The 26,102-nt window shown below is 36.0% G+C and overlaps 1 protein-coding gene across 1 annotated transcript in view; it reads right to left on the bottom strand.

The window, feature by feature from the left end:
* PTPRQ (protein tyrosine phosphatase receptor type Q) overlaps positions 1-12,215 on the bottom strand; it is a 239,820-nt gene extending 227,605 nt beyond the window's left edge. Inside the window, exons 1-6 of the mRNA XM_040234499.1 lie at positions 12,162-12,215; positions 11,710-11,821; positions 10,797-11,023; positions 8,226-8,295; positions 3,229-3,428; positions 1,907-2,156 (exon numbers count right to left, since the gene is read on the bottom strand). Of these exons, the coding sequence (XP_040090433.1) occupies positions 1,907-2,156; positions 3,229-3,428; positions 8,226-8,295; positions 10,797-11,023; positions 11,710-11,821; positions 12,162-12,215 (913 nt within the window). The remainder of the gene's footprint in view (positions 1-1,906; positions 2,157-3,228; positions 3,429-8,225; positions 8,296-10,796; positions 11,024-11,709; positions 11,822-12,161) is intronic.
* Positions 12,216-26,102: the final 13,887 nt, after the last annotated feature.

The following is a 26,102-nucleotide window of genomic DNA, read 5'->3' on the forward strand; positions in this document are numbered from 1 at the left end:
ATACAGAAAATACAAAATCAGAGAAAAATAAAATATCACACATCAAAGCATTTTTTCAACTTAAAGAAAAAATAGGCTATAATTGAAGAATGCAAATAAATGGTGGATCATTAAACTCCTTATTTGTAACCATTACTATTTTTATTTAATGTTGTACATGACTGCACAGGGTGTTTCATTGCTATGCAATTCTTTGTACAGTTACGTTGTCCTGAAGCATATATATTAATATGTATTGCATCAATAAGCCCTGAGCATCTGGCTTGATAAACACTTTCCCTCTGCTGTACACAGAGGGAAGGGCCAAAGTAGTAACTCAGCCTTCGGAATACACTGGCAGTGATTTTACTTTTTCTATCAATATCTGTACCTGGTTCTGAAAGGAAATTTATAACCTACATTCCAATGTAATATTGGTGACATAAAAATAATAATGATGTTTAAAAGTCTGTTTTTAATTTGTTGTTGTTCAATCACTCAGTCATATTGGACTCTTTGCGACCCCATGGACTGGAGCACGCCAGGCTTCCCTGTCCTTCACTATCTTCTGGAGTTTGCTCCAATTCATGTCCATTGAGGTCTATTTTTCATACATGTATCTAATATTTTAAAACATCTTTAATTGAAACAAAACATTCCAAATATTTTTAAAAATAAACTTCTTGTCAACCAAATTTCACTTTGTGTGATTCTCATGAAATTATTTCTTTTTTTCTTAATAAGAAGTAAGGAGTATGGAAGAGGAAATGGTCTTATTCAGAGATTTTTATTTAAATCAAGGTAAAAAACCTTCACACTTACAGGTAATGAAATGATAAGACGGAACACTGAAGTCATCAGAAAAAAACACTATGCTTTAGTGAAATTACCCTACCAGGAATAACGCCCAGTAACCTAAAAATTATCAATCATAACTGAATGTCTGCTACTATATATTTTGTCTTGTAGTGTGTAATACAGTGACATAACAGTATCTCAGCTGGTAAGATCGCTTGCAATGCAGGAGGCCCCAGTTCCACCCCTGGGTCAGGAAAATCCCCTCGAGAAAGGATAGGCTACCCACGCCAGTATTCTTCAGCTTCTTTGGTGGCTCAGACGGTAAAGAATCCACCCACAATGTGGGAGACCTGGGTTGGGAAGATTCCCTGGAGGAGGGCATGGCAACCCACTCCAGTATTCTTGTCTGGAGAATCCCCATGGGCAGAGGAGCCTGGCGGGCTACAGTCCACGGGGTTGCAAAGAGTCGGACACAACTGGGCCACTAAGCACAGCACAGCCTACATAATATAATTAAATGTACAAATACTATACCTAGAAGTATGTATTTATAATTTAGTAGTAGTAATATCTAATAATGCACGTTTAGTACTAACACCATATGCACAATGAAGATGTCTCCATTCATCACATAAAGAAACTGCAGTACAGAGAAGATACAGGTAGGTAGGCATTTTCTAACTACTGTTTTTATCTGATCCTGAATGTTAATCACATGATATCTCTGCTACTGCAGGTGTTATCTCCACATCTGGTAACAGCAATATCAGTGAGAGAAGTCATCATTAGATGATAATGTAAAATGTAGACGAACAGAGGCAATTATTAAAAATTCCTGAGGTCACAGAATGATAAGAGCTGGTCTTAGGAGCATGGCTATTAGCTCAAGAATCTTTTCTTTCAAATCTCCTTTCTTCTTTTAGAGGCTTATGTCAGTATCTTAAAAGAGTATTGAAATTGAAGATACTCCAAATGGCTTGCCTATTATCTGTTATTAGGGAGAGAAAAGGTACTGAAAGAGAAGGAAGATCTTTAACAAAAAGATCTCCATGAATAAAACAAAAAGAAAGAAAGATTATTCTATGAATAATTTAACTTTTTTTCCTACCAAAAAAAAAAAACCCCATACCTGATTCCGGTGTTCTGACAATCGTACTATCAATATAACCTGCTTCAGTTGTAACAGCAGAAACTTCAAAAAGATACGTCGTGTAAGGTCTCAAATGTGTCACTACAAAACTGATAGGCTCTTTCCACACAGAGCTAATCTTACTCTGTGACAACGTGCTGGATGAATACGTCGTACGTGGTGGAGGCGTGACTCTCCCCAGGGTTGGCGGAGGGCTGGTTGTACTCCATAGAAAAGATTCATTATTCTCCTAGTGAATAAAACAAGCATAAATGGGAAAATAATGTATCACTTGGTAAAGATAAGTGTGATTCATTGTTTTCTTTATACTACAAATATTTTGTGCGTGTACTACTCATTATAGCTACAGATAAATCTGCTAGATTTTAATTATACCCGTTTATACCCATATCTACAGTTACACGGTTAATACCACTGTCCACAGTTTCAGAATAGAATATATTTATTTATACCTTATTCTTTCTTATGAATAGGATTTCATGTGACTCTGAATAAAGGTATAACTATAGCAAAATGATTATCAAAAAATGTTTAAATCTACAGTAAAAATTTAAGAGCCAAAAAGATAAATTTTTTTCCCTTTGGTGAAATTTCAAACATACATCACTGTCTTACTATTATGATCATTTTTCCCCATAAATATTCAAAAGATAACATCAAAAGAACGTGTGGGTATGTGTTTATGTACATTAGAAATATATCTAAATTAAAAATATTTGTGACTTCCATTAACTTAAAGCATTTTTTAAAGTAATTTTGCTTGTCTTTTCATCAATAGTATCACAGTGATCACCAAATTAATTTTAAAAAGCATAATTACAGTACTTCCAAGGATTTCACATCAGTGCTTAGAGTAGTAACAAATTCTTCACTAAAGATAATATACAACAAAAACAATCTAATTCCACAAATTTAAACTTTACTATTTTGTTCCCTTCCTATCCTGTCACATGGAAGTATTCTCTTTTTCCTAGTGATATCCTATGCTTTCCTACTTTAAGGCTTACAAAGTATCCTCCACCCTCATGCAATCACCTACTTATTCCAAGGCCTATCACAAATGCTATACCTATCAAGTCTTTCCAGAGCTCCCTAAGGGATGTTTTATATCTCACTGTTGAATTCTGAAACTCTTCTCTTATTTTACCTTGACTATAGTCAAGTGTGTATAATACAATACTATAAGTAATCAAATAGCTAATAATCATTTTGGTAAAATACATAGTATCCAGATGCCAGGAGTTTCAAAATGTAATTTACCTAAAATTTGTGAGACATAGAAAATGTTCCAGGAGACTTACATTACATTCTGGCAGCTTCCCAGTCAAAATGTCCTCTACTCTGATTGAAACATCCCTCACAACTATCCCACTTCTGGCATGCTTAACACTAATCTTGAAGCTGGTAATTTTGCCATTTGGTTGCCGAGGTAAATACCAAATCAGGTTTACTGCTGAATAGTTAAAGGCCTCGACGGTGAGATTCACCACTTTTCCTGGAGCTGAGGATGCGTAAGGGATTGAAGGAGAAGAAAAATATTGTTATAAAACTTAGAATGACATTTATATAATTTGGGGATGTTATAATTCCCGTGTTATATAAAATTAAATATGCAACACATTAGATAAAATCTATTTGGGTAATACTTCTTAAAATATATATTTGGGTATACTTTTTGAATTGATTTTGCCTAAAATAACAAACCAGAAATTGGGCCCACAGACTTGTGTTTAAGAGGCAAATAAGCTTTTTTCAGGATTAATAGGTCAATAAATCTATCAATAAACTATTTCAAATAATTCTGAAAAATATTCAATCAATAGTTGTTTGTGGTTATACAAATTTGAATAATGATTATCTTACCATCTGATACACTTTGGAATTATGTAAATTCCTTAGATAATGAAGAAGTAGCAAATTCTTAGATAATGAAGAAGTGGCAAATTCAAACAATTATCCAACCATCTGCACAAAAATCACATTTCTGGAGTGTAAGTAAATAACCAGTGTCTAATATAAATTGGATACCACCAATTGGTTGTGATTATTATATTTTAACCTTTATATACCCTCAAAATCAACTTTCATCAGAACTCATGATACCTTGTTATTAAATATTAGTAATCTGCATAATAATAAGCTGTGGGCTATTTTAATTGGGATGACTGTTAATTCAAGGTTAGCTGTGGGAAACTGAAAAAGTAAATAATCAACGTCCTTTAGAATATAAAACAACCAGACAAGTCACTGCCGAAAGAAAAAAAAAATACAAGATGTTTGAGATAAAACATGCCTAGTATTAAGAAATCAAATAACTAGAGTTTAGGTGTACACTGTAGAGAGGAATATGAAGATGTGATCTGAAAATGAAAGCCATATAAATTATATAAGAAAGTTAGGCCCTGGGAAGTAGAGGTGTATGTGAATGATATGAATTAAAGAGTAGTAAATAAGAAACTTAACAATAGCTGCATTTTAACAACAACAACAAAAATAACAATTTGGGATGATGACTAATCATTAATAATGGATGACATAATGGATAGAAATTTTTTCTTCAAGGGAATTTATCAATGGAATTAAAGCTTAAGAAGGACAATGACAAGATAAGTCTCTAATCCTAAAGATTTAGCACTAAAATTTCTTTTGGGCAGATAAAATATAATAAAACAAAAAGTCTGTCAAATATCTGATGCTATAGAATTATAAGAACCAAAGCTTTTGCCATTAATATTAATCATTGTTTTAAATTTCTTTGTCTAAAGTATGTAAATTTTGTAAAAATGCCTGAAGTTTATATTAATAACAGACTGCATACAAGCTGGCACATTTCCAAATCGGCCTTAGCAATCATGAGAATCTGCTCAAGTGTAGAGAAATTTGAACTTATAAGGTAACCAAACTTTATAAATTCCAAAGTATGATTTCAAAATATCTTTTAAAGCAAATGCAATATAATAGATAAAAATTAATTAAATCTGTTAACATTTCGTGAAAAAGAGGTTTTCATATTAATTTTACATTATTTTGCCCCAGTAAAATCTATGTTTTCATTTTTTGACTTGATGGTGTCTGAAGACTAATTCTGGCTCTTTTTGGTAGCTGACAGGTCTTCCTGTACTTTAAATATTCTAGTTTCTACCTCTGGACTTTCAGGTACCAAAATCCCATCATCTCTTGATTTTTATAGAGGGAATTTATCCATCTTGCTCCAAGTAAAGATATGATACTAAAGTATCAAAAAATTCTATTTATAAAGTCACATCATATTTCAGATAAGCCTTTCACACACTTTGAGGTCATAGCTAAACAAGTAAATATACAAGTATGTGAAACTAACTAAAACTTTTCAAAATGTACACTATACAAAACATATATTTTCTTGAACCAGGAAAAAATCTTTCTAAATAAAATAGAGACTTCTATAAAGAATTTTCCTATATTACTAAGGATACATCAAGTTAAAAATGAAGCTACAAGCGATATTTCTAATATTTTAAAGCTAAAATAAATTCTACATTTGTCTGAAATAATGCTGCATGGGAAGTTAAAAAGTTGAGATTTTGTACTTGTGGATGTAATATCAGCTTAGAATGGTATAATGGGCTAACTCTGTTTGAATACTTCAGGAGTATTTTTATTCATGGAGAGAGAAATTACTCCTGGCTTACTCATTATAAATGCAATTTATTTCTTCCACAGAAATTTTCATTAAATTTGAGTTCTGTGTAACATAAATAATAAAAAGGAGGCTTTGGGGGAAAAAATTGGACGAAACTGATCTAACTAAACTTAGATTTACATTTTAACCTCAACATTTTTTTAAATGATAAGGTAAGAGTGATTATGTGATTATGTAATTTCTCCAAGAAAACACAGCAAGTCATAAACAGAATGAAACTCCTCTTCCAGGTTTATTGCCAAACTAGAGTTTTAGTTTGTCCCAATCATAATTTGCCAAGAGAGAGAATGACTCTAGAAACTATGTCAGTTAGCAGAATATAAAATATATAAAGTTCAAAATGCTGTCAAGTTGGAATCATAATCTGAACTCATAATGTACCAGGCTTTACCAAGATGAGTGTTTTTAAAAAAGACCAAACTATTTGTTAAGTCATCCAAAAATTATTCCAATTATTTTCCCTAAAAGTGTAAGTCCTAAACTGTCTTTCATATCCTAAAGAATATTTAATCTTAAAAATAATAATTTTCTCAATTTTCAGTTGTGCTAATAATCTGAATATAAGTAGGTTCCAAGATTTCAAGAATCATTACTTTCTAATTTTAAATAAACTCTAGAATTTTCTCTTCATTCTTCGTATGGCATAGAGCGTGTATTCACCCGCTCCTCTCAATGGGGTCTCAAATAAGAACTGGACCTAAAGCTTGTCACTTGCTTCTTTTAACACGGACAACTGCATAATCCTCCCGAGATAAACAGGGTCCATTTCAGTTTATCCCTTTGGCAACAAACTGCTGGAAGATTTTTATGTTTAAAGATGCAAAATATTTACAGTTATATAAAATTATAGAAACTTTTTATAGCTCTTCTCTAGTCTATTACTTGGGCTTCCCTGGTGTCTCTGATGGTTTAAAGAATCCGCCTGCAATGCAGGAGACCTGGGTTCGATCCCTGGGTCAGGAAGATCCTCTGGAAAAGGGAATGGCAACCCACTCCAATATTCTTGCCTGGAGAATTTCATGGACAGAGGAGCCTGGTGGGCTACAGTCCATGGAACTGCAGAGTTGTACATGACTGAGCAAGTAACACTTCAGTCTATTACTTAGTAGCCCATTTGTTTATCTTATCCCACTAGAAGATAAACTTCACTAAAAATATTTGCTATTGATTGGAGATGCCATTATTTACTGTTTTTCTATTTATTGGTTCTGTTTGCTGTTATGAATAAACAGACAAATTACTAACTAAATAAATTACCTCCATTCCATAACAGCTTATTTTTATCACAAATGTTATATTCTACTAGGCTAATATATGCAATAAAAGCAAGTAAATGTGTTATATGTTAAGCTATTCAAATGGAGAAAAATTAATTTGTTGGCAATAAAGATGGATAGCGGGAAATAGGGGTTATTTTAGAAGGTGTACTCAGGAAAGGTAAAGTGAGATTTGCATCAGCTGGGGAGAGAGTTCTATGGATATTTGCTTAGTCACGTCTGACGCTTTGCAAAGTGGGTTGCCATCTTCCTCCTCCAGGGAATCTTCCCGACCCAGGGATTAAACCTGTGTCTCCTGCACTGCAGGCAGATTCTTTATCTGCTGAGCCATAGAGGAGGCCCCTGTGGATAACTTAGTGAAGGAGTGCTCCAGGCAGGAGGAACAGCAAGAGAAAAGACCCTAAGGTGGAAGCTCACTGTGACTGGAGTGGATGGAGGGAGATGGAGAATAGAGAGAGATGATTCAGCGAGGGTTAAGGGCACCCAGAGCACTGTAGGTCATGGGAAGGACTTAGGTTCTTGCTCTGAATGAGACAGGAGCCATGTTAGGAAGAGAGAAATAACGGTAGTCTAGCTTCTGCTTCAAAAGATGATGGGACTCTTGCGGGGAGAGTACCCTATAGGCAGGTAAGCTAGAAATAGGAAAACCAAAGAAGAGGCTTTCAAATGATCAGCCAAGAAATGATGATAGATTATATGGGTGATAAACAGTAGAGGTGAGATTCAGGATATATTTTGATATATTTCTGGAAGGATTTCTTGATAGATTATACAATACTACTGATTGATTAGAATCAAGGATGACGTCAAATTTTTCTTCTCAGTCATTGGGAAAATGAAAGTAGCTTAAGTTGGTTTGGTAATGACTGCAAGGTATGGAATAATATGATAACCATTACAATCTATGACTCTAATGTCATAAAAGTACTTATGATTTGATTTTAAAATGCAAGATGCAAATTTGCACAAATGGCACAAGCCTATTTTCACTAATATATAATCACAAAGACATATATTCATAGGAGAAAAAAGATCAGCCAGAAATGTATGTTTTTATATAACAAGCCCACGGATAACTTTCTTTTTTTTTTTTTTTTTTGTATTTTGGGGTATTTTTAAGTTTTTTAAGATAATACTTAGTGTTTTTACCATCAGAAAGAATAATATATATTTTAATGAATAAATTTACTATCCAAGAAGACTCTAAAAGTAATTTAATGACCATGCTGTTGAAAATTTTATGCATTTTAGTGCCAGATTTTGTTTATATCTCTATTTATTTTAAATGATGAAAACTCTTAACTAAGTTAATTCAGAATAAATGATTTAGGAAAATTACCACTTTCTGCAGTTTGGAAGAGAAATGGGTCACTAAACACTCCAATGCCAGCACTGTTTTCTGCAGCAACCTAGAATAGACCACAAAAATTACACAAGCTTTATACTCTAATTAAACAGTCTGAAATAATAAAACTTTGATTTATCCATTAGATAAACAATAAAGATACTTTCCCCTCTAATTCTTAACAATACTCTCGAAGCAGAAGCAAATATAGAGCTATTTAGTATTTCCATTTCCCTTAAGTGAATATTTGCAACATAGCCTGAATCAACAGATTTCTCAGATTCCTGATAGAGAAATTAATAATCAAGTTTAATGTCTATTAGTAGCAATAACAATTTCAGTTACTATTTATAAAGCAACTTCTGTAAACTCAGAAATTAACTAGGGATTTTACACATCTCATTTTATCCACATAATCAAAATACAAGGAATTATTGTCAATATTTTACATATGAGAAAACTGGTTGAGAGAGGTCAAGTAACTTGCCCCATATCACAGGACTAACTGGCAGAATCAGAATTCAGTTGAAGTTGTGTTTATTTCTAAAGCTTAGTTTCTTTCTACTATATTCACTCTAAGACACCATGATTATTTCTGTAATGAACATGAGACCATAAACACAATGTCTGACTTTAGAGTTTACAATCTAATTAGGCAAATTTTAAAAATAAACAGGTAATCATTTAGACTAAATATTCTAGAATTTAAAAGATAAAAACTATTTTGGCTTGAAACATCTAGCCAAATACACTAGAACAGACAGAGAAAGTGTCATAAATGAGAATTCTTAAGCTTTTACAAATGCCATAACTGGAATCAGACAGCCTTGGTTTAAATTGCAGCTCTACCAGTTCTCAGATAAAAAGGTTATCTTATTTTCCTTTACTTTAAAATGGAAACAATATATCTATGTCATAAGATTATTCTGAATACTAAATGAAATAACACATGTAAAATACTAAACAGGATTTTCCCCATATCATGTAGATTTGATATTGACATCTGAAGATATCAAATGCACCATGTCAAATGCCCTTTGAAATTCTGCAATGGCTAACATATATTTGAACAGAATAAAAGTTACAACAGTGGTTAATAAAGTGTGGGGTAAAAAAGAGAATAGGGGATTACCTATAGTCCTGAAATAAGAGAATTCAAAGGAATAAAAATTTAAATTCTGTAAAAATAGATCTAAGCAGAATGAGGTCAGCTAAATTACCTATCAGTAGCAGCTTCTTATATCACATTAAAAGATATTCTTTATTATTTTGAATAGTATATCTTAACATATAAATTAATTTGAATTAATATGTGAGTTTATGATAGAAAATATCTGTGCCAAATAATTTTCAGGTGTCAGTTAGAAAAAGGTTGCCTACTCTTTAAGTCATGTTTCTGCAGAGAAATAGCCATCAAATCTTTGATTTTTACCACTGCATAAGTAAAAGCCTGTATTTTTCTTTTATCATTTGGGGGGTGCCTACTCTTGGTATGCCTACTCTCCTGTTATTATGATTTTGATTCTGCAAATGGGCATACTTGCAATTAGATTTTAAAAACAGGGAAGTGTCTCTTTCTTATCATTTCTTCCATTTAGATGGTCATCTCAGTTATGTATGATCACATATTTACACAGCTTTTCTCTTGAGTCGAGACCAAAGAACATATTGACATTATACTGAAAATAGGGAGGAATGAGAAAATGCCTGAATTCTTTACTATCCCCTGGAATACCGCGTGTGTGTGTATTGCTCTGTCGTATCCAACTCTTGGCGAGCCCATGGACTGCCGTCCGCCTTGTGTCTCCTAAATAGGCAGGCGGATTTTTTACCACTAGCCTCACCACGTCTCTTAACTGTAAACATTTTCACATGGCCTAACTAACGTAAGACTGTTTTATGCATGCTCTTCTTTAATATTTTAATAAAGTGTTCTTAGATTTTGTATATTTAGTGCTGTAAAGGCATAAATTTTTTGTAAACATAAAAGAGGTCATATGCATCCAGGAATTATTTGTTGAATGGAACCAATTTGAATTCGTTGTTCTTTGAGAAACTGGTTCTTTAGAAACCTTCAAACCATTATCCAAAATTACAATAACATGGAAATATAAGTAGAGTAAGAGAAAAATAACAAAGCTAACTAAAAATTTGCTTTAAAAGTAGAGTATATGTGCTTGTAAAACCTATTAGACTTTATTTATTTTTTTAATTTTTATTTTTACTTTATTTTACTTTACAACACTGTATTGGTTTTGCCATACATTGACATGAATCCACCACGGGTGTACATGCGTTCCCAAACATGAACCCCCCCTCCCAAACTTTATTTTTTTTAAAGTCACCAAACTAATGTTTTCTAAAATAGATACATTATATAAACACACACACACACACAAAGCTTATAACATTTGTTCAAATTTTAAAAGCCCAGATGGGCAATGAGGACATGATTCAGATGATCATTCTTCAAGTCTCTTGCTGCAAAAGCTTGACCTGTTGGGATAAAACTCCTTCACTTTTAAAATGAATGAAATATTTTAATACTATTTACAAAATAATTACCTTGATTTCATATGTTGTTCCAGGATTAAGATTAGTAAGAAGAACTTCCAGACTGTCTGGTTTTGTTCTAACTTGTGTATACATTGTCTGCATCCATGGACAAACTTCCTTATATTTTACAATGTAAGATATAATTCTCCCATTTGGATTAGGTGGTGTATTCCAAGACAGAAGAATCCCAGCAGATCCGACTCTTTCCCCTGCCAGGAAGACTGGAGGCCCTGGTTCTATTTTTCCAAAAATGCATGTTGTTATAAAGTCAATCAATTATTGTATTTTCACAAACATATGTAAGAAAAATATTTACAAACTGTAGACTTTTAAAGTTCCCAAAGACTAAGTGTCTCGTAAGTGTAAGTTTATCTTCCCTAGAGCTTTGCTACCAAGAGAAAAAATGATTAAATGCTATGGGGAATACCAAAAACATTCTTTTATAAGAATGTGAAAAATGGAATGCTACTAAATACTACATGCCAAATACAGTTTTAATGCCAAATCATTTTTTTATAAACACTCAGTTGATGCAAGGCTTATACATAAACACTAAGGAAACAAGAACCAGCCTTACAAACTGAGTAGTTCTTTTGGAGCAAGTATAGTGAGTTTATTTTCATGGTTTTGTATTATTTAAATATTACCATTAACAGTGTCTCTGACCATTTCACAAACAAGTATGGAAAAATTATCTTTGCACTTTGAAAGTAAAGGAAGATAAAGAACCAGTAGAATGCAGGTTCTAAACAGATCACTTTCTTAAGTTTCCATTTTGCTTTAAGTACTCAACTGTTTTCATGCATTCAGTGTACATATTGCCAATGTAAACAGTCCCATCCAACAGATTTATAAAGGGCCCAAATATTTGTAAAAAAAAAAAGAAAGAAAGAAAGAAAGAAAATGGAAAACATATACTTACTTGTCACATTTGTTGTCACCGTTCTGCTAACAGGCGAGCTATATGTTGTAGCAGAAACTGAAGAGATGGTAACGTCGTACCGTGTACCAGGAACAGCATTAGAAACATCAACCTAAAACACCAAAAATAGACGGCTGTGTTAAAAATTCTGAAATGCAGGAAAGCTCAAACAATAAATCTATCACAATCAAAAAAGTAAAGTTAGCACTTTACTGCATAACTCTGTACTATTTATCACAATGTGTTTCCTATTATTGTAAAGATATACATTTGCTATAGCAGAAATATTTACCAAATAACATGCAGTAAAAACTTACAAAACATACTACATTATCAAAGACTAAATCAGTATTTCTATCAATCCCAGTTCACTGTCACAACTATTTAAGAGTCCTAAGAAATCTATATAGTCCATTGATTAGCCCTGGTATTTAAGAGTGTGTGTAAAATACCTGTGTCTCTGAAGTTCCAATAAAAAGTAAAAGAAAAATGACAAGAAAACCCATCATTATCACATTTTTCAGGCAGTAGAATCACATTGATGGCTCTAGAGAGAAATGTTGCCTGCATTAATGATTTAAAGACAGATCTTCCTGGCAAGTGCACAATTAATGAGCCTGGATTACTCAATAGCTCTGCCCTTTCTTTGTTAAATTATTCATGAACTCTTGGATGGTTGGCTGTAGGTTCAGGGTAGACTTAAAAAAAAACAAAAAACAGACATTGCTAAGGTAACAGTCCACCAATACTGAAACTTACACTCATCAATTCGGCATCAGAGTTTTGGTCTTCAGCTTATGCTTTTAAAGAGGCTCAAAGAAGGAAGTTTTCATGGTGGATGAGTTTCATAAAGAACTTTCCTACTTGGACTAAATATAAAATACAAGTTGGCTTGGCCAAGTATGATAATGAAAACAATACCTGATATTCTCCACCTCCAAGATCGCTGATAGTAACAAAGCCACTGTCAGGAACAAGATCCACACGAAACCTGTCCACGTGGCCAGGGGGTAGGCTCCAGTGCAGAGAAAAGGAATGTGCAGAAATATTGAAAGCTTTAAGTTTCCTGGGTCTTTCCGGTTCTGGTATTGAAAAATAGAGGTTTACAATAGAGTTATTCTCCTAAACTTTCAAAGGAAAAAGGAAAATCAAACGTTTAAGGGCCAAGTTTCAAAACAACCACATTGTTAGAAAGTGTCAGAGCCTGTACATTATCACTAACCCTCTGTAGGTGTTAGGCACGTATATCTTTTAAAATATCTAGTTTTAAGTTTAATTATCAGAAATCAATTATCAATTTATGTATCTGTTTCTCGGATATGCCTTATCTACTAAAATCTGTTGGTTAACCAGATTGTTTTTTAAAGCTTATGTTCTAAGTAAAAAATCAAATCATTTTAAAAACAAGTAGGTACAAAATACTTACGCAATTACCTGGATCAAACAGAAAATAATTCAAAAAAAATAACAAAATATGCCAAACATTTTAAAAGATGAGCATTTCTGATGAATATTTAGTTCGGTGTTTCTTTAAAAGAAAAGTTTTCATATTGGAAATGAAAACAAGGTAATTTTTAAACAATAACTAGTAATTGTCCTAGCCATTGCAAGCATATTTTTTTCTACCTTTTCTTTCACTATTTCCAACGTTTTGTTTATGCTGCCTGTACCTACTTGCAAGGAGTTTTCCCCATAAAGTTCTTTGGATTGGTTGCCAGTGAATCAGGTTTGCACTCTTATCTTTAGTACAGATTCCAGTCAAACAATATAAGGGGAGGGAGATTATGAAGCAAAGCATGTGAAAAACATCCTGATACAGGTCCACTGTAACACCATTTCCAAAAGAAAGGAGTTTGGAATTAGTCCTTGAAATCCGTTTATCATTTTAACACTCCGTTTCCCACCAGAAGTGATTTGAAAATCTATATATTTAAAAAATGAATTGTACATTTCCTAATATAACTGATAAGGCACACTGCATAAAATACATATCTTAGGCAATTTCCTAGTGTATGGGGGGGGCGGTTAGAATGGTTTTTCTTTATCTCCTTTGAAAAATCCCTTTAATGGTTATAATATAACCATCTCACTAGTGCATGCTACGGCGCTTCAGTCATGGCCAGCTCTGTGTGACCTCATGGGCTGTTGCCCACCAGGCTCCTCTGGCCATGGGATTCTCCAGGCAAGAATACTGGAGTGGATTGCTATGCCCTTCCCCAGGGGATCTTCTCGACCCAGGGATCGAACCTGCGTCTCTTCTACCTGAATTGGAAGGTGGGTTCTTTATCACTAGTGCCACATGGGAAGCCCAGTGATTGAAGATAATATTGATCAATTAATTTTCACATGACATCCTCAAAGACACAAACATTCTCTAGGCATCACTTCCAAGCTGCCTATGCAGTGAGCACCACAGTTTCATAATAACTCTTTAGAAATATGGCTTATCTAAGCTGAAAGATGTGCTTTCTTTTAATTTTTTTATTTTTTCTTTAATTTAATTTTTACTTTATTTTACTTTACAATACTGTATTGGTTTTGCCATACATTGACATGAATCCACCAGGGGTGTATATGAGCTCCCAATCCTGAATCCCCCTCCCACCTCCCACCCCATATCATCTCTCTGGATCATCCCCATGCACCAGCCCCAAGCATCCTGTATCTTATATCAAACATAGACTGGCACTTTGTTTCTTACATGATAGTATACATGTTTCAATGCCATTCTCCCAAATCATCCCACCCTCTCCCTCTCCCTCAGAGTCCAAAAGTCCGCTCTACACATCTGTGTCTCTTTTGCTGTCTCGCATACAGGGTCATCATTACCATCTTTCTAAATTCCATATATATGTGTCAGTATACTGTATTGGCACACACACCGAGGAAACCACAATTGAAAGAGACACGTGTACCCCAGTGTTCATCGCAGCACTGTTTATAATAGCCAGGACATGGAAACAACCTAGGTGTCCATCAGCAGATGAATGGATAAGAAAGCTGTGGTACATATACACAATGGAGTATTACTCAGCCATTAAAAGGAATACATTTGAATCAGTTCTAATGAGATGGATGAAACTGGAGCTGATTATAAAGATGTGCTTTCTAAGGTGATCAGAGAAATACCCAGTTTGTGATGGGTATAATTTCTTTGTTGGGCATAGCTGCTGGCATTTTTCCTAGATGATTCTGCACACAGACGTATGTCCTCTGTATTCTCATACCTGAGAGAAAATGCCTTTATTCTCACCAGTCCATGTTAAAATAGACAAAAGTTTAACGTGACAGACGTCTAACCACTACTCACACTTACTGATTGTGAGGGCTAATACTATTTCTTCAAGAGTCCTAAAAAAGTATCTAATGTTCAAGAAGTCATAAGAAACTAGGAAAAGAGCTGGGATGAGACTTCAAAAGAAAAATGAATATAGAAGGGCTGTTTACTAAGACGGTGGCGACAGAGAGAGGATGTAGTTTCCTGGAAGGTCTACAGTTACACACTGAAGAACTCTTGGCCAAGGATGAAGTCTGTCTCACTAAGAGGAGGAAGAATATATTTGTCTGGCTATCTTCCAATCTGATTAAAAAAAAAAAAAAAAAGGAAGGCCTGAAAGCTTCAGGACAGTTTGGTAAAGGCCTCTCAAAGCAAAGTGAATAGAAGCCTTGCAAATGGACAGAAAATAAAATGACTGAGGAAAACCAGCCTGAGTTGTGGGATCATTTAAAAAAGAACAGCCTGATGGTCATACATGCCGCAATAAAATTTTAGATTTTTTTTCCCTTAAATGCAATGGAAAACATTGAAAATTTTTAAACAGAAAGTCAATCTGACTTATTTTTTAATTTTAAAAGATTACCCTGGAAGATGGGATATAAACTGGTTTAGAGGCAAAAGTGGCAGCATGAGGCCAGTTAGTAGGATACTGTGGTTCTGAACTGAGAGGAGGTAGGCTTGCTCTCAGGAAAAGGGAGTAGAGATGAAGTGATACTTAAGTCATTGTGAGAGTGGAGCTGTCTGGATAAGAACTGAAAGATTCAATTAATGAAATAGATCCCATAATAAGTACATCATTTGTATTCCACGGAATTGAACCTCTGAAAAGGTAGAAAAATATGAAGCAAAAATATCATTATCAATTTAATTGTTACTAACCAATAAAATCAAATTGTGTGGTAGCTTTTGAGTTATATATATGTTGGAGGTTGCCTATCTCCACTTCCTCTAGTTTTTCTGGGGATTTATCTTGATCCTTCATCTGGGACACGAGGCTTCCCTGGTAGTATAGAGGTTAAAGTGTCTGCCTGCAATATGGGAGACTTTGGTTTGATCCCTGGGTTGGGAAGATCCCCTGGAGAAGGAAATGGCAACCCACTCCAGTATTCTTGCCTGGAGAATCCCATGGACGGAGGAGCTTGGTGGGCTACAGTCCACGGGTTGCAAAGATTTGGACACAACTGAGCAACTTCACTCACTTCACTATATATATATATCTTATATATATCTTTAGTTTTATATATATCTCACATTGTGTTCAATTAATATATATCTTTTATATATATCATATACATCTTTGAGATATATATATATATATGTATATCTCACATTGTGTTCAATTTAATTAGGGCTAGCAAGAGTAATTCTAGGCTTAGTTAATTTTTTAGGCCAGAATTTTCCAAAAATTAATCCTTAGTACCCTAAATCCCTAGAATTTAATAGATGTCAGTGATCAAATCATTTTGTCAAATAATTCCTTTTTTACGTGAAACAGCCTCCTTTATTGCAGGTTAACTCAGTCTTATATAAGTTTAGATATGTGACTTGTGCTTCTCTAAAGCAGCACTCTCTGATAAAAATATAAGATACACCACATTAAACAAGTAAAAAGAAAGACATAAAGTTAATTTTTAAAATATATTTTATCTAGGATGTGAGACGTGGACTGTGAAGAAAGCTGAGCACCAAAGAATTGATGCTTTTGAACTGTGGTGTTGGAGAAGACTCTTGAGCGTCCCTTGGACTGCAAGGAGATCCAACCAGTCCATTCTAAAGGAAATCAGTCCTGGGTGTTCTTTGGAAGGAATGATGCTAAAGCTGAAACTGCAGTACTTTGGCCACCTCATGCGAAGAGTTGACTCATTGGAAAAGACTCTGATGCTGGGAGGGATTGGGGGCAGGAGGAGAAGGGGACGACAGAGGATGAGATGGCTGGATGGCATCACTGACTCGATGGACGTGAGTCTGAGTGAACTCCGGGAGGTGGTGATGGACAGGGAGGCCTGGTGTGCTGCAGTTCATGGGGTCATAGTCAGACACGACTGAGCGACTGAACTGAACACAAAATTTCAAAAAATATAATTTCACATATAATCAATAGGAAATTATTAATGAGAGAGTCACTTTTTTTTCATACTAAGTCTTTGAAATACCATGTGCCTCTCACACGTAGAGCCCATCTGAATTTGGACTAGTCCCATTTCAAGGCTCAATAGTTATGTGTTGCTAATCACTGCATACTGGACAGTGCAGTTCTAAAGCATCTCTAACTTTTCCCTTTGGTATTTCACTAAATTTACCTCAACTGCATTTTGAAAAGCTGAGAAAAAACACAAGTAAGATCCTATGACGTCTATGTAGGAAAAGACTTCAAAATAGTTAAAAGGACCACACATACTAAGTTCTGATACAAACTATGGTGGAGTAAACTTGGAGACAGAGAGTAAGAAGAGATTCCAAATAGAAAAGCAAGTTTCTATTCCAAATAGAAAAGCAAGCACAAGCCTCAGTAGATTTTTATTCTTAAAAGAGTGCATACGAAATGAGAGCACAATGGTACATACCTTGAGATACCCATAAAAAGTCACACAGCCTATCAGAACAGTGGTAAGGAAACAAAGCCTACAGTGGACAGATATTTTAAAAGAAAAAGTGAAGACTTAAAAACACACCATTATTATTAACTTTTATTTATACTTCCCATGTACCGACATTGTATATGATAAACTTTCAACATCACATTTAATAATTTATCATAGGTTGGGCATAATATAGCTCAAATGGTAAAGATCTGCCTGTTAGGCAGGAGACCAGGGTTCAGTCCCTGGGTTGGGAAGTTCCTCTGGAGAAGGGAATGGCAATCCACTCGAGTGTTCTTGCCTGGAGAATGCCATAGACAGACAAGCCTGGCAGGCTACAGTCTGTGGGGTCGCCAAGGGTCACACATGGTGGAGTGACTAACACAACACAGGGCATGACATATGTTCTGACCAAGGAAATATCAGACATGCAGAAGAGGAAGAAGTAATTTGTATCAAGTTTATGGCACACTATGCACTGTTCTAAACTTGCTCTCTGATTGTCTTATGTTACAGCCCTAACAAATCATAAGGAGATACTGTGATTCAGTTCAGTTGCTCCGTCGTGTCCGACTCTGCGACCCCATGAATCACAGCACACCAGGCCTCCCTGTCCATCACCAACTCCCGGAGTTCACCCAAACTCACGTCCATCGAGTCAGCGATGCCATCCAGCCATCTCACCCTCTGTCGTCCCCTTCTCCTGCCCCCAATCCCTCCCAGCATCAGGGGCTTTTCCAATGAGTCAACTCTTCGCATGAGGTGGCCAAAGTACTGGACTTTCAGCTTTAGCATCATTCCTTCCAAAAAACACTCAGGACTGATCTCCTTTAGAATGGACCGGTTGGATCTCCTTGCAGTCCATGGGACTCAAGAGTCTTCTCCAACACAACAGTTCAAAAGCATCAATTCTTGGGCGCTCAGCCTTCTTCACAGTCCAACTCTCACATCCATACATGACTACTGGAAAAACCATAGCCTTAACTAGACAGACCATTGTTGGCAAAATAATGTCTTTGCTTTTTACTATGCTGTCTAGGTTGGTCATAACTTTTCTTCCAAGGAGTAAGTGTCTTTTAATTTCATGGCTGCAGTCACCATCTGCAGTGATTTTGGAGCCCAAGAAAATAAAGTCTGCCACTGTTTCCCCATCTATTTCCTATGAAGTGATGGGACTGGATGCCATGATCTTCGTTGTCTGAATGTTGAGCTGTAAGCCAACTTTTTCACTCTCCTCTTTCACTTTCATCAAGAGGCTTTTGAGTTCGTCCTCACTTTCTGCCATAAGGGTGGTGTCATCTGCATATCTGAGGTTATTGATATTTCTCCCACCAATCTTGATTCCAGCCTGTGCTTCTTCCAGTCCAGCATTTATCATGATATACTCTGCATAGAAGTTAAATAAGCAGGGTGACAATATACAGCCTTGACGCACTCCTTTTCCTATTTGGAACCAGTCTGTTGTTCCATGTCCAGTTCTAATTGTTGCTTCCTGATCTGCATATAGGATTCTCAAGAGGGAAGTCAGGTGGTCTGGTATTCCCATCTCCTTTGGAATTTTCCAGTTTATTGTGATCCACACAGTCAAAGGCTTTGGCATAGTCAATCAAGCAGAAATAGAAGTTTTTCTGGAACTCTCTTGCTTTTTCAATGATCCAGCGGATGTTGGCAATTTGATCTCTGGTTCCTCTGCCTTTTCTAAAACCAGCTTGAACATCTGGAAGTTCACGGTTGATGTATTGCTGAAGCCTGGCTTGGAGAGTTTTGAGCATTACTTTACTAGCATGTGAGATGAGTGTAATTGTGTGGTAGTTTGAGCATTCTTTGGCATTGCCTTTCTTTGGGATTGGAATGAAAACTGACCTTTTCCAGCCCTGTGGCCATTGCTGAGTTTTCCAAATTTGCTGGCATATTGATGGCAGCACTTTCACAGCATCATCTTTCAGGATTTGAAATAGCTCAACTGGAATTCCATCACCTAAACTAGCTTTGTTCATAGTGATGCTTCCTAAGGCCCACTTGACTTCACATTCCAGGATGTCTGCCTCTAGGTGAGTGATCACACCATCATGATGATCTTCATTGTGAAGATCTTTTTTGTACAGGTCTTCTGTGTATTCTTGCCACCTCTTCTTAATATCTTCTGCTTCTGTTAGGTCCATACCATTTCTGTCCTTTACTGAGCCCATCTTTGCATGAAATGTTCCCTTGGTATCTCTCATTTTCTTGAAGAGATCTTTAGTCTTTCCCATTCTGTTGTTTTCCTCTATTTCTTTGCATTGATTGCTGAGGAAGGCTTTCTTATCTCTTCTCGCTATTCTTTGGAACTCTGCATTCAGATGCTTATATCTTTCCTTTTCTCCTTTGCTTTTCACCTCTCTTCTTTTCACAGCTATTTGTAAGGCCTCCCAAGACAGCTATTTTGCTTTTTTGCATTTCTTTTCCACGGGGATGGTCTTGATCCCTGTCTCCTGTACAATGTCACGAACCTCCATCCATAGTTCATCAGGCACTCTATCTATCAGATCTAGGCCCTTAAATCTATTTCTCACTACCACTGTATAATCATAAGGGATTTGATTTAGGTCATACCTGAATGGTCTAGTGGTTTTCCCTACTTTCTCCAATTTAAGTCTGAATTTAGCAATAAGGAGTTCATGATTTGACCAGCTCCTGGTCTTGTTTTTGCTGACTGTATAGAGCTTCTCCATCTTTGGCTGCAAAGAATATAATCAATCTGATTTCACTGTTCACCATCTGGTGATGTCCATGTGTAGAGTCTTCTCTTGTGTTGTTGGAAGAAGGTGTTTGCTATGAGCAGTGCAATCTCTTGATAAAACTCTGTTAGCCTTTGCCCTGCTTCATTCTGTATTCCAAGGCCAAATTTGGCTGTTACTCCAGGTGTTTTTTGACTTCATACTTTTGCATTCCAGTCCCCTATAATGAAAAGGCCGTGAAGAGATACCCCACGCCCAAGATAAGAGAAACTCAAAGTGACGGTAGGTTTTGCAAGAGGGCATCAGAGGGCAGACACACTGAAACCATAATCACAGAAAACTAGTCAATCTAATCAAACTAGGACCACAGCTTTGTCTAACTCAATGAAACTAAGCCATGCCCTGTGGGGCCACCCAAGACGGGCAGGTCATGGCAGAGAGGTCTGACACAATGTGGTCCACTGGAGAAGGGAATGGCAAACCACTTTAGTATTCTTGCCTTGAGAACCCCATGAACAGTATGAAAAGGCAAAATGATAGGATACTCAAAGAGGAACTCCCAGGTCTTAGGTGCCCAATATGCTACTGGAGATCAGTGGAGAAATAACTCCAGAAAGAATGAAGGGATGGAGCCAAAGCAAAAACAATACCCAGCTGTGGATGTGACTGGTGATAGAAGCAAGGTCTGATGCTGTAAAGAGCAATATTGCATAGGAACCTGGAATGTTAGGTCCATGAATCAAGGCAAATTGGGAGTGGTCAAACAGGAGATGGCAAGAGTGAACGTTGACATTCTAGGAATCAGCAAACTAAAATGGACTGGAATGGATGAATTTAACTCAGATGACCATTATATCTACTACTGCGGGCAGAAATCCCTTAGAAGAAATGGAGTAGCCATCATGGTCAACAAAAGAGTCCAAAATGCAGTACTTGGATGCAATCTCAAAAATGACAGAATGATCTCTGTTCGTTTCCAAGGCAAACCATTCAGTACCACAGTAATCCAAGTCTATTACCCAACCAGTAACACTGAAGAAGCTGAAACTGAACGGTTCTATGAAGACCTACAAGACCTTTTAGAACTAACACCCCAGGAAAAAAAAAAAAAAAGATACTATGATTACTGCCAGTTAAAAAGGAGAAAGTTGAGGAACAAAGAATGTAGGTATCTTCACTGAGGTCTCAAGGAAATAGGTAAATAGTAGGTCCAGGACTTGGACCCAGAAGCAATATCTTCAGAGCTGGAGTTTCAATCGCCATGAGAACTGCACTCTTGTAACCCTCACAAAGTAGCTTATGAACAATAGCAGATGAAAAAATTCTAAACGTATTAGCATTTTAGAAAGGATTCAAGCATTAAATAAGATGACTTAAATTTTTTCTTTCAAATCTAAGATGATTATTTGAGATGACCTCAACTGTCAAAATATGTCCTATGCCAAGGCAACATATTTATCAAGTTCCTGTAGTTTCCTCATACTTTGAAAATGAGCTTGGTATAAACTGTAAACAAAATAAACATCTTGAGACTTGCCTGGCACTCCAGTAACTAACACTTCACCTGTCAATGCAAGTTTGATCTCTGGTTGGGGAGTTAAGCTCCCCCATACCTTATGGCCAAAAAACTAAAACAAGATAGAAGCAATATGGTAACAAATTCAATAAAGAATTTTAAAATGATCTGTATCAAAAAATCTTTTTAAAAATATTGAAAAAATAATATATATCCTTTACTAAATCAGCCTCAAATTAGGTGCAACAGGTGCCTTAAAAAATCCATTTTTAGTAAGGGCACTGGTCACTGAATGTATGCTGTGCTTAGTCACTAAGCTATGTCCTACTCTTTGCCACCCCACAGCCTGTAACCCACCAGGCTGCTTTGTCCATGAGATTTCCCAGGCAAGAATACTGGAGTGAGTTGCCACTTCCTTTTCCAGGGAATCTTCCAGGGATCGAACCCAAGTCTCCTGCATTGGCAAGTCGATTCTTTACCACTAAGCCACCTGGGAGCTCCTCTATTACTGGGTAACTGGACTCAAATTCTAGCTTTGCCACATAAATTAAGAATTTGAGCAAAATCCTTAACCTGTCTGTACCTCTCTGGCCTCATCTAATGATAATCCTTTTTGCCACACATTTACGTGGGAATAAAGTTAATACATGTAAAGTGCCTAAAGAGTGGTCTGGACGCAGCAGGAGCTTACTAAATGCAAGCTATGATTAATAGCTACTGTTCTTTCTGCTGTCTTTCCTCACAAACCCTCGTCATCTCTCAGTAAAACCACACTTTGCTGCTTCTTCACTTCTCACTTACAGCTCTCTGCTCATATCCACTCAGTGCTCTGACCAGTTCTGCATCTTTGTCACTATTTTTGCTCCAGAGGTCTGTCGGCAAACCTAGGTTACCTTCCTTTTCCATTTCCTCTTATCTGCTCACCTCCCAAATCACTGCTCTCCTATACCTACCTCTAATCTCTCAAAACCATCACCTAAACTACATGATCCAACCGGAACATAAAGTTCCTGCTATTTCATCAAGTGCTTTCATCTTTCATTAAAGTGGCTACTGATATTCCGTATCTTCCACAAAACTTTCCTATTTGGGCATTATCTTGCTCAATTTTTCCTCTGACCAAATTCTAAGTGAGCAAATCTGGTCACTCACACTAAACACACTATCTCCTTGACTTATACATAAATAAAACATTTTATTTATCATATCTTTGTTCATCATTTGCTCAGTGTACTATTTAATCAGTGCTTAACACAGACCTACTGTGCTTTTGCCAATTTTTGGCAATTTCTGGACTTCTGGGGATTGCTAGGAAAAATATTTGGTTGCCACAGTTAATTATCCCTTGATTACCATAATTAAGAGGACCCTACTGGTGTCTAGTGGGTAGAGGTCAGGGATGCTTCTAAACATCCTAAAATGGACAGGACCGATTCCCATAAGAGAGAATCACCCAGCCCTAAATGTCAACAGCACAGCAATTAAGAAACCTTGTCATAGACTAACTAAAACTTCTACAGTGGGTCCAGTTTTAATGTGTTTGACTATATACTTTACCTATCATAAAAAGACATTCAATACATCATTTAACACATGTAATTTTAAGAAATGTTATTATATACATAATATAAAAATTAAAATGTAATAAAAAATTTAAAAGTCATACGGCATCTCAGAGATCATCAACTTTAATTCTAAGTAACTTGCCCAGTAGTACTAAGCTAGCAAGTGTCAAATACAGGAATGTGGTTGGTATATGAATTGCAAACTCTGCCTGTTTTCATTATCACACAAATATCACATTTAGGAGAATAATAGTAATATAAGATACATAGAATAATGCCTCCTTCAAGGATGCCCACATCCTAAACCCCGGAACTTGTGAATATATTACATTACAGGCAAAACGGACTTTGCAGATGGAATTAAGAATATGAACCTTAAAACAGGGAGAGCAATCTAGATTACCTAGGTGGGCCCAATCTAATCATAAGGCCCTTAAAAGTGGAAGAGAAAGGCAGAAGAGTCTGATGTAACAGTAAAAATGGAAAGAGAGTTGAAGCATGAATGCAATGCAATTCTGTTTTATTGTCTTTGAAGACAGAGGAAGAAGGTCACAAGCCAAGGAATGAGATATTCACTAGAGGGGGATCAGATCTCAGCTGACAGCCAGCAAGGTTTAACCTGTGTGTAACCTCAGTCCTTGAAGAAGGCAGTGGCACCCCACTCCAGTACTCTTGCCTGGAAAATCCCATGGATGGAGGAGCCTGGTAGGGTGCAGTCCATGGGGTTGCCAAGAGGCTGACACGACTGAGCAACTTCACTTTCACTTTTCATTTTCATGCATTGGAGAAGGAAATGGCAACTCACTCCAGTGTTCTTGCCTGGAGAATCCCAGGGACGGGGGAGCCTGGTGGGCTGCTATCTATGGGGTTGCACAGAGTCAGACACGACTAAAGTGACTTGGCAGTAGCAACCTCAGTCCTACAGCCACAAGAACAGAATTCTCCAAATAACCTGAATGATCAAAGAAAAGGATTCTCCCCTAGAGCCCCCTAATATCTTGATTTTAGCCTGATTAGAAACCATGTTAGACTTATGACCTATAGAACCCTGACACAGTCAATTTGTGTTATTTTAAGCCACAAAGCTTGTGGCAACTTGTTATAGAACCACAGGAAACTAACACAGTGTGACATCCACATAACAAATGTCTGTAGACTGAGTTATCATCATATGTCTGCCCTGGATTATCTGTCATATCATAACCTTAAAGATTATTTAAATATAATCTCATTAGTTATTAATTAGTTATTACTGCAATCTTGTTCTCTTATGAAAATTTAAATATTAATAGGTTTAACAACTTCACTTGGATATAAAAAATGATGCTTTACATTTACTCAGAATAGGATTTTGGTCTCTTCTCATATAGAAACAAAATCTTGCAATGCTGAATTGCTAACATTCCACAAACACACCATATTACTTACAGCTCCATAATTTGGCACAGACTGTTCCCTCTCTCGGAATCCTCCATTCCACACACCCCACATGCCCCCTAGTTTGTTTAGGAAACTCCTTATCTTTTTGCAGCCCTGGAGAGACTTTTCCATCCATTCAGTAAAGGTAATCATTCCCTTGCTGTGCAACCACAATAAGACTGAAATACTTGCATTGATCCACCTCTTAATTTGACTTATACTATATGTATTTCCATGCTCATAATCTTTACTCCTCTCCACACACCCTAAGACTGTCATTTTTCATATGTATAGTATATAGTAGAATATTAAAGACAAAGAATACAGTTGTAGCAGAATGGATGATACCCAAATCAACCATCTAATTCTACTAGCTGGACCTCTCATTTGATGTGATATTGTATATAGTATTAGGCATTACTTATTGAGTACTGACTATGTGCCAAAACTCTGTTATCCAATTTATATCTTACATATATTATCCCCCAAATCCTTAGAATACAGTGAGTATTTGTACCCTCTGAAATATTCTATACATTGTAAAATTTCAACTTTCAAAAAAATGAAATTTTATCTTAAGCAGCACAATATGCAAAATGTGAAGTTTTTAAATATCAAAAGGAATTTGTAAATATACCTGCAATGACTCTGATAAATGTGCCAGACCCTTCAACACTTCCTCTCACTCTGTATACTGTGATGTTATATATTCCACCAGGAGTCAGATCTGTAACTGTGTGCTCAGTCATCACGCCCCAAATAAGATATTCTTCTGCAAATGTTCTGTTTGATATATAAATCTTGTAATGAGTGAAATTGGTCTCCGTTGGATTCCACCTTAAATGTGCAGAAGAAGTATTCACAGCTTTCAAGGTTAAGCCACAAATCCTGGATGGTTCTATTGAAAAGGTAAATATATATAAGTAAAAAATGCACACATATATGAAAAACTAAAGCAAACATAAATAGTATAATTTAAAAATCTATGTAATAATCCTTGAATTTATTCAAGTATAATGTCTTACATGCTCAGCTCTGCAAATAGAGAAATAGGCTATTATATAAACATGAGTTTTAAGTGACTCTAGTTCCCAAATATCTTTCCTTAATCAAATCATGGATCACCGCCAATAGACATTCCTCTAGAATTGTGCCTCCTGTGTGTTCAAAAGTATCCTTATATGATACAGTTACAGGTTTGTTAGCTACCATCTAGCAGATAGCTAGATATTGGATGAAGATGAAATAGAGTAACTTAAAGAGGCAGTGAAGGTCAGAAGTAAGGGCATTTTCAAATGTGGTTCTTCCAATTACAAAGTT

Source organism: Oryx dammah, unplaced genomic scaffold (genome assembly GCF_014754425.2).
Source record: "Oryx dammah isolate SB20612 unplaced genomic scaffold, SCBI_Odam_1.1 HiC_scaffold_29, whole genome shotgun sequence".
NCBI classification, from domain to species: domain Eukaryota; kingdom Metazoa; phylum Chordata; class Mammalia; order Artiodactyla; family Bovidae; genus Oryx; species Oryx dammah.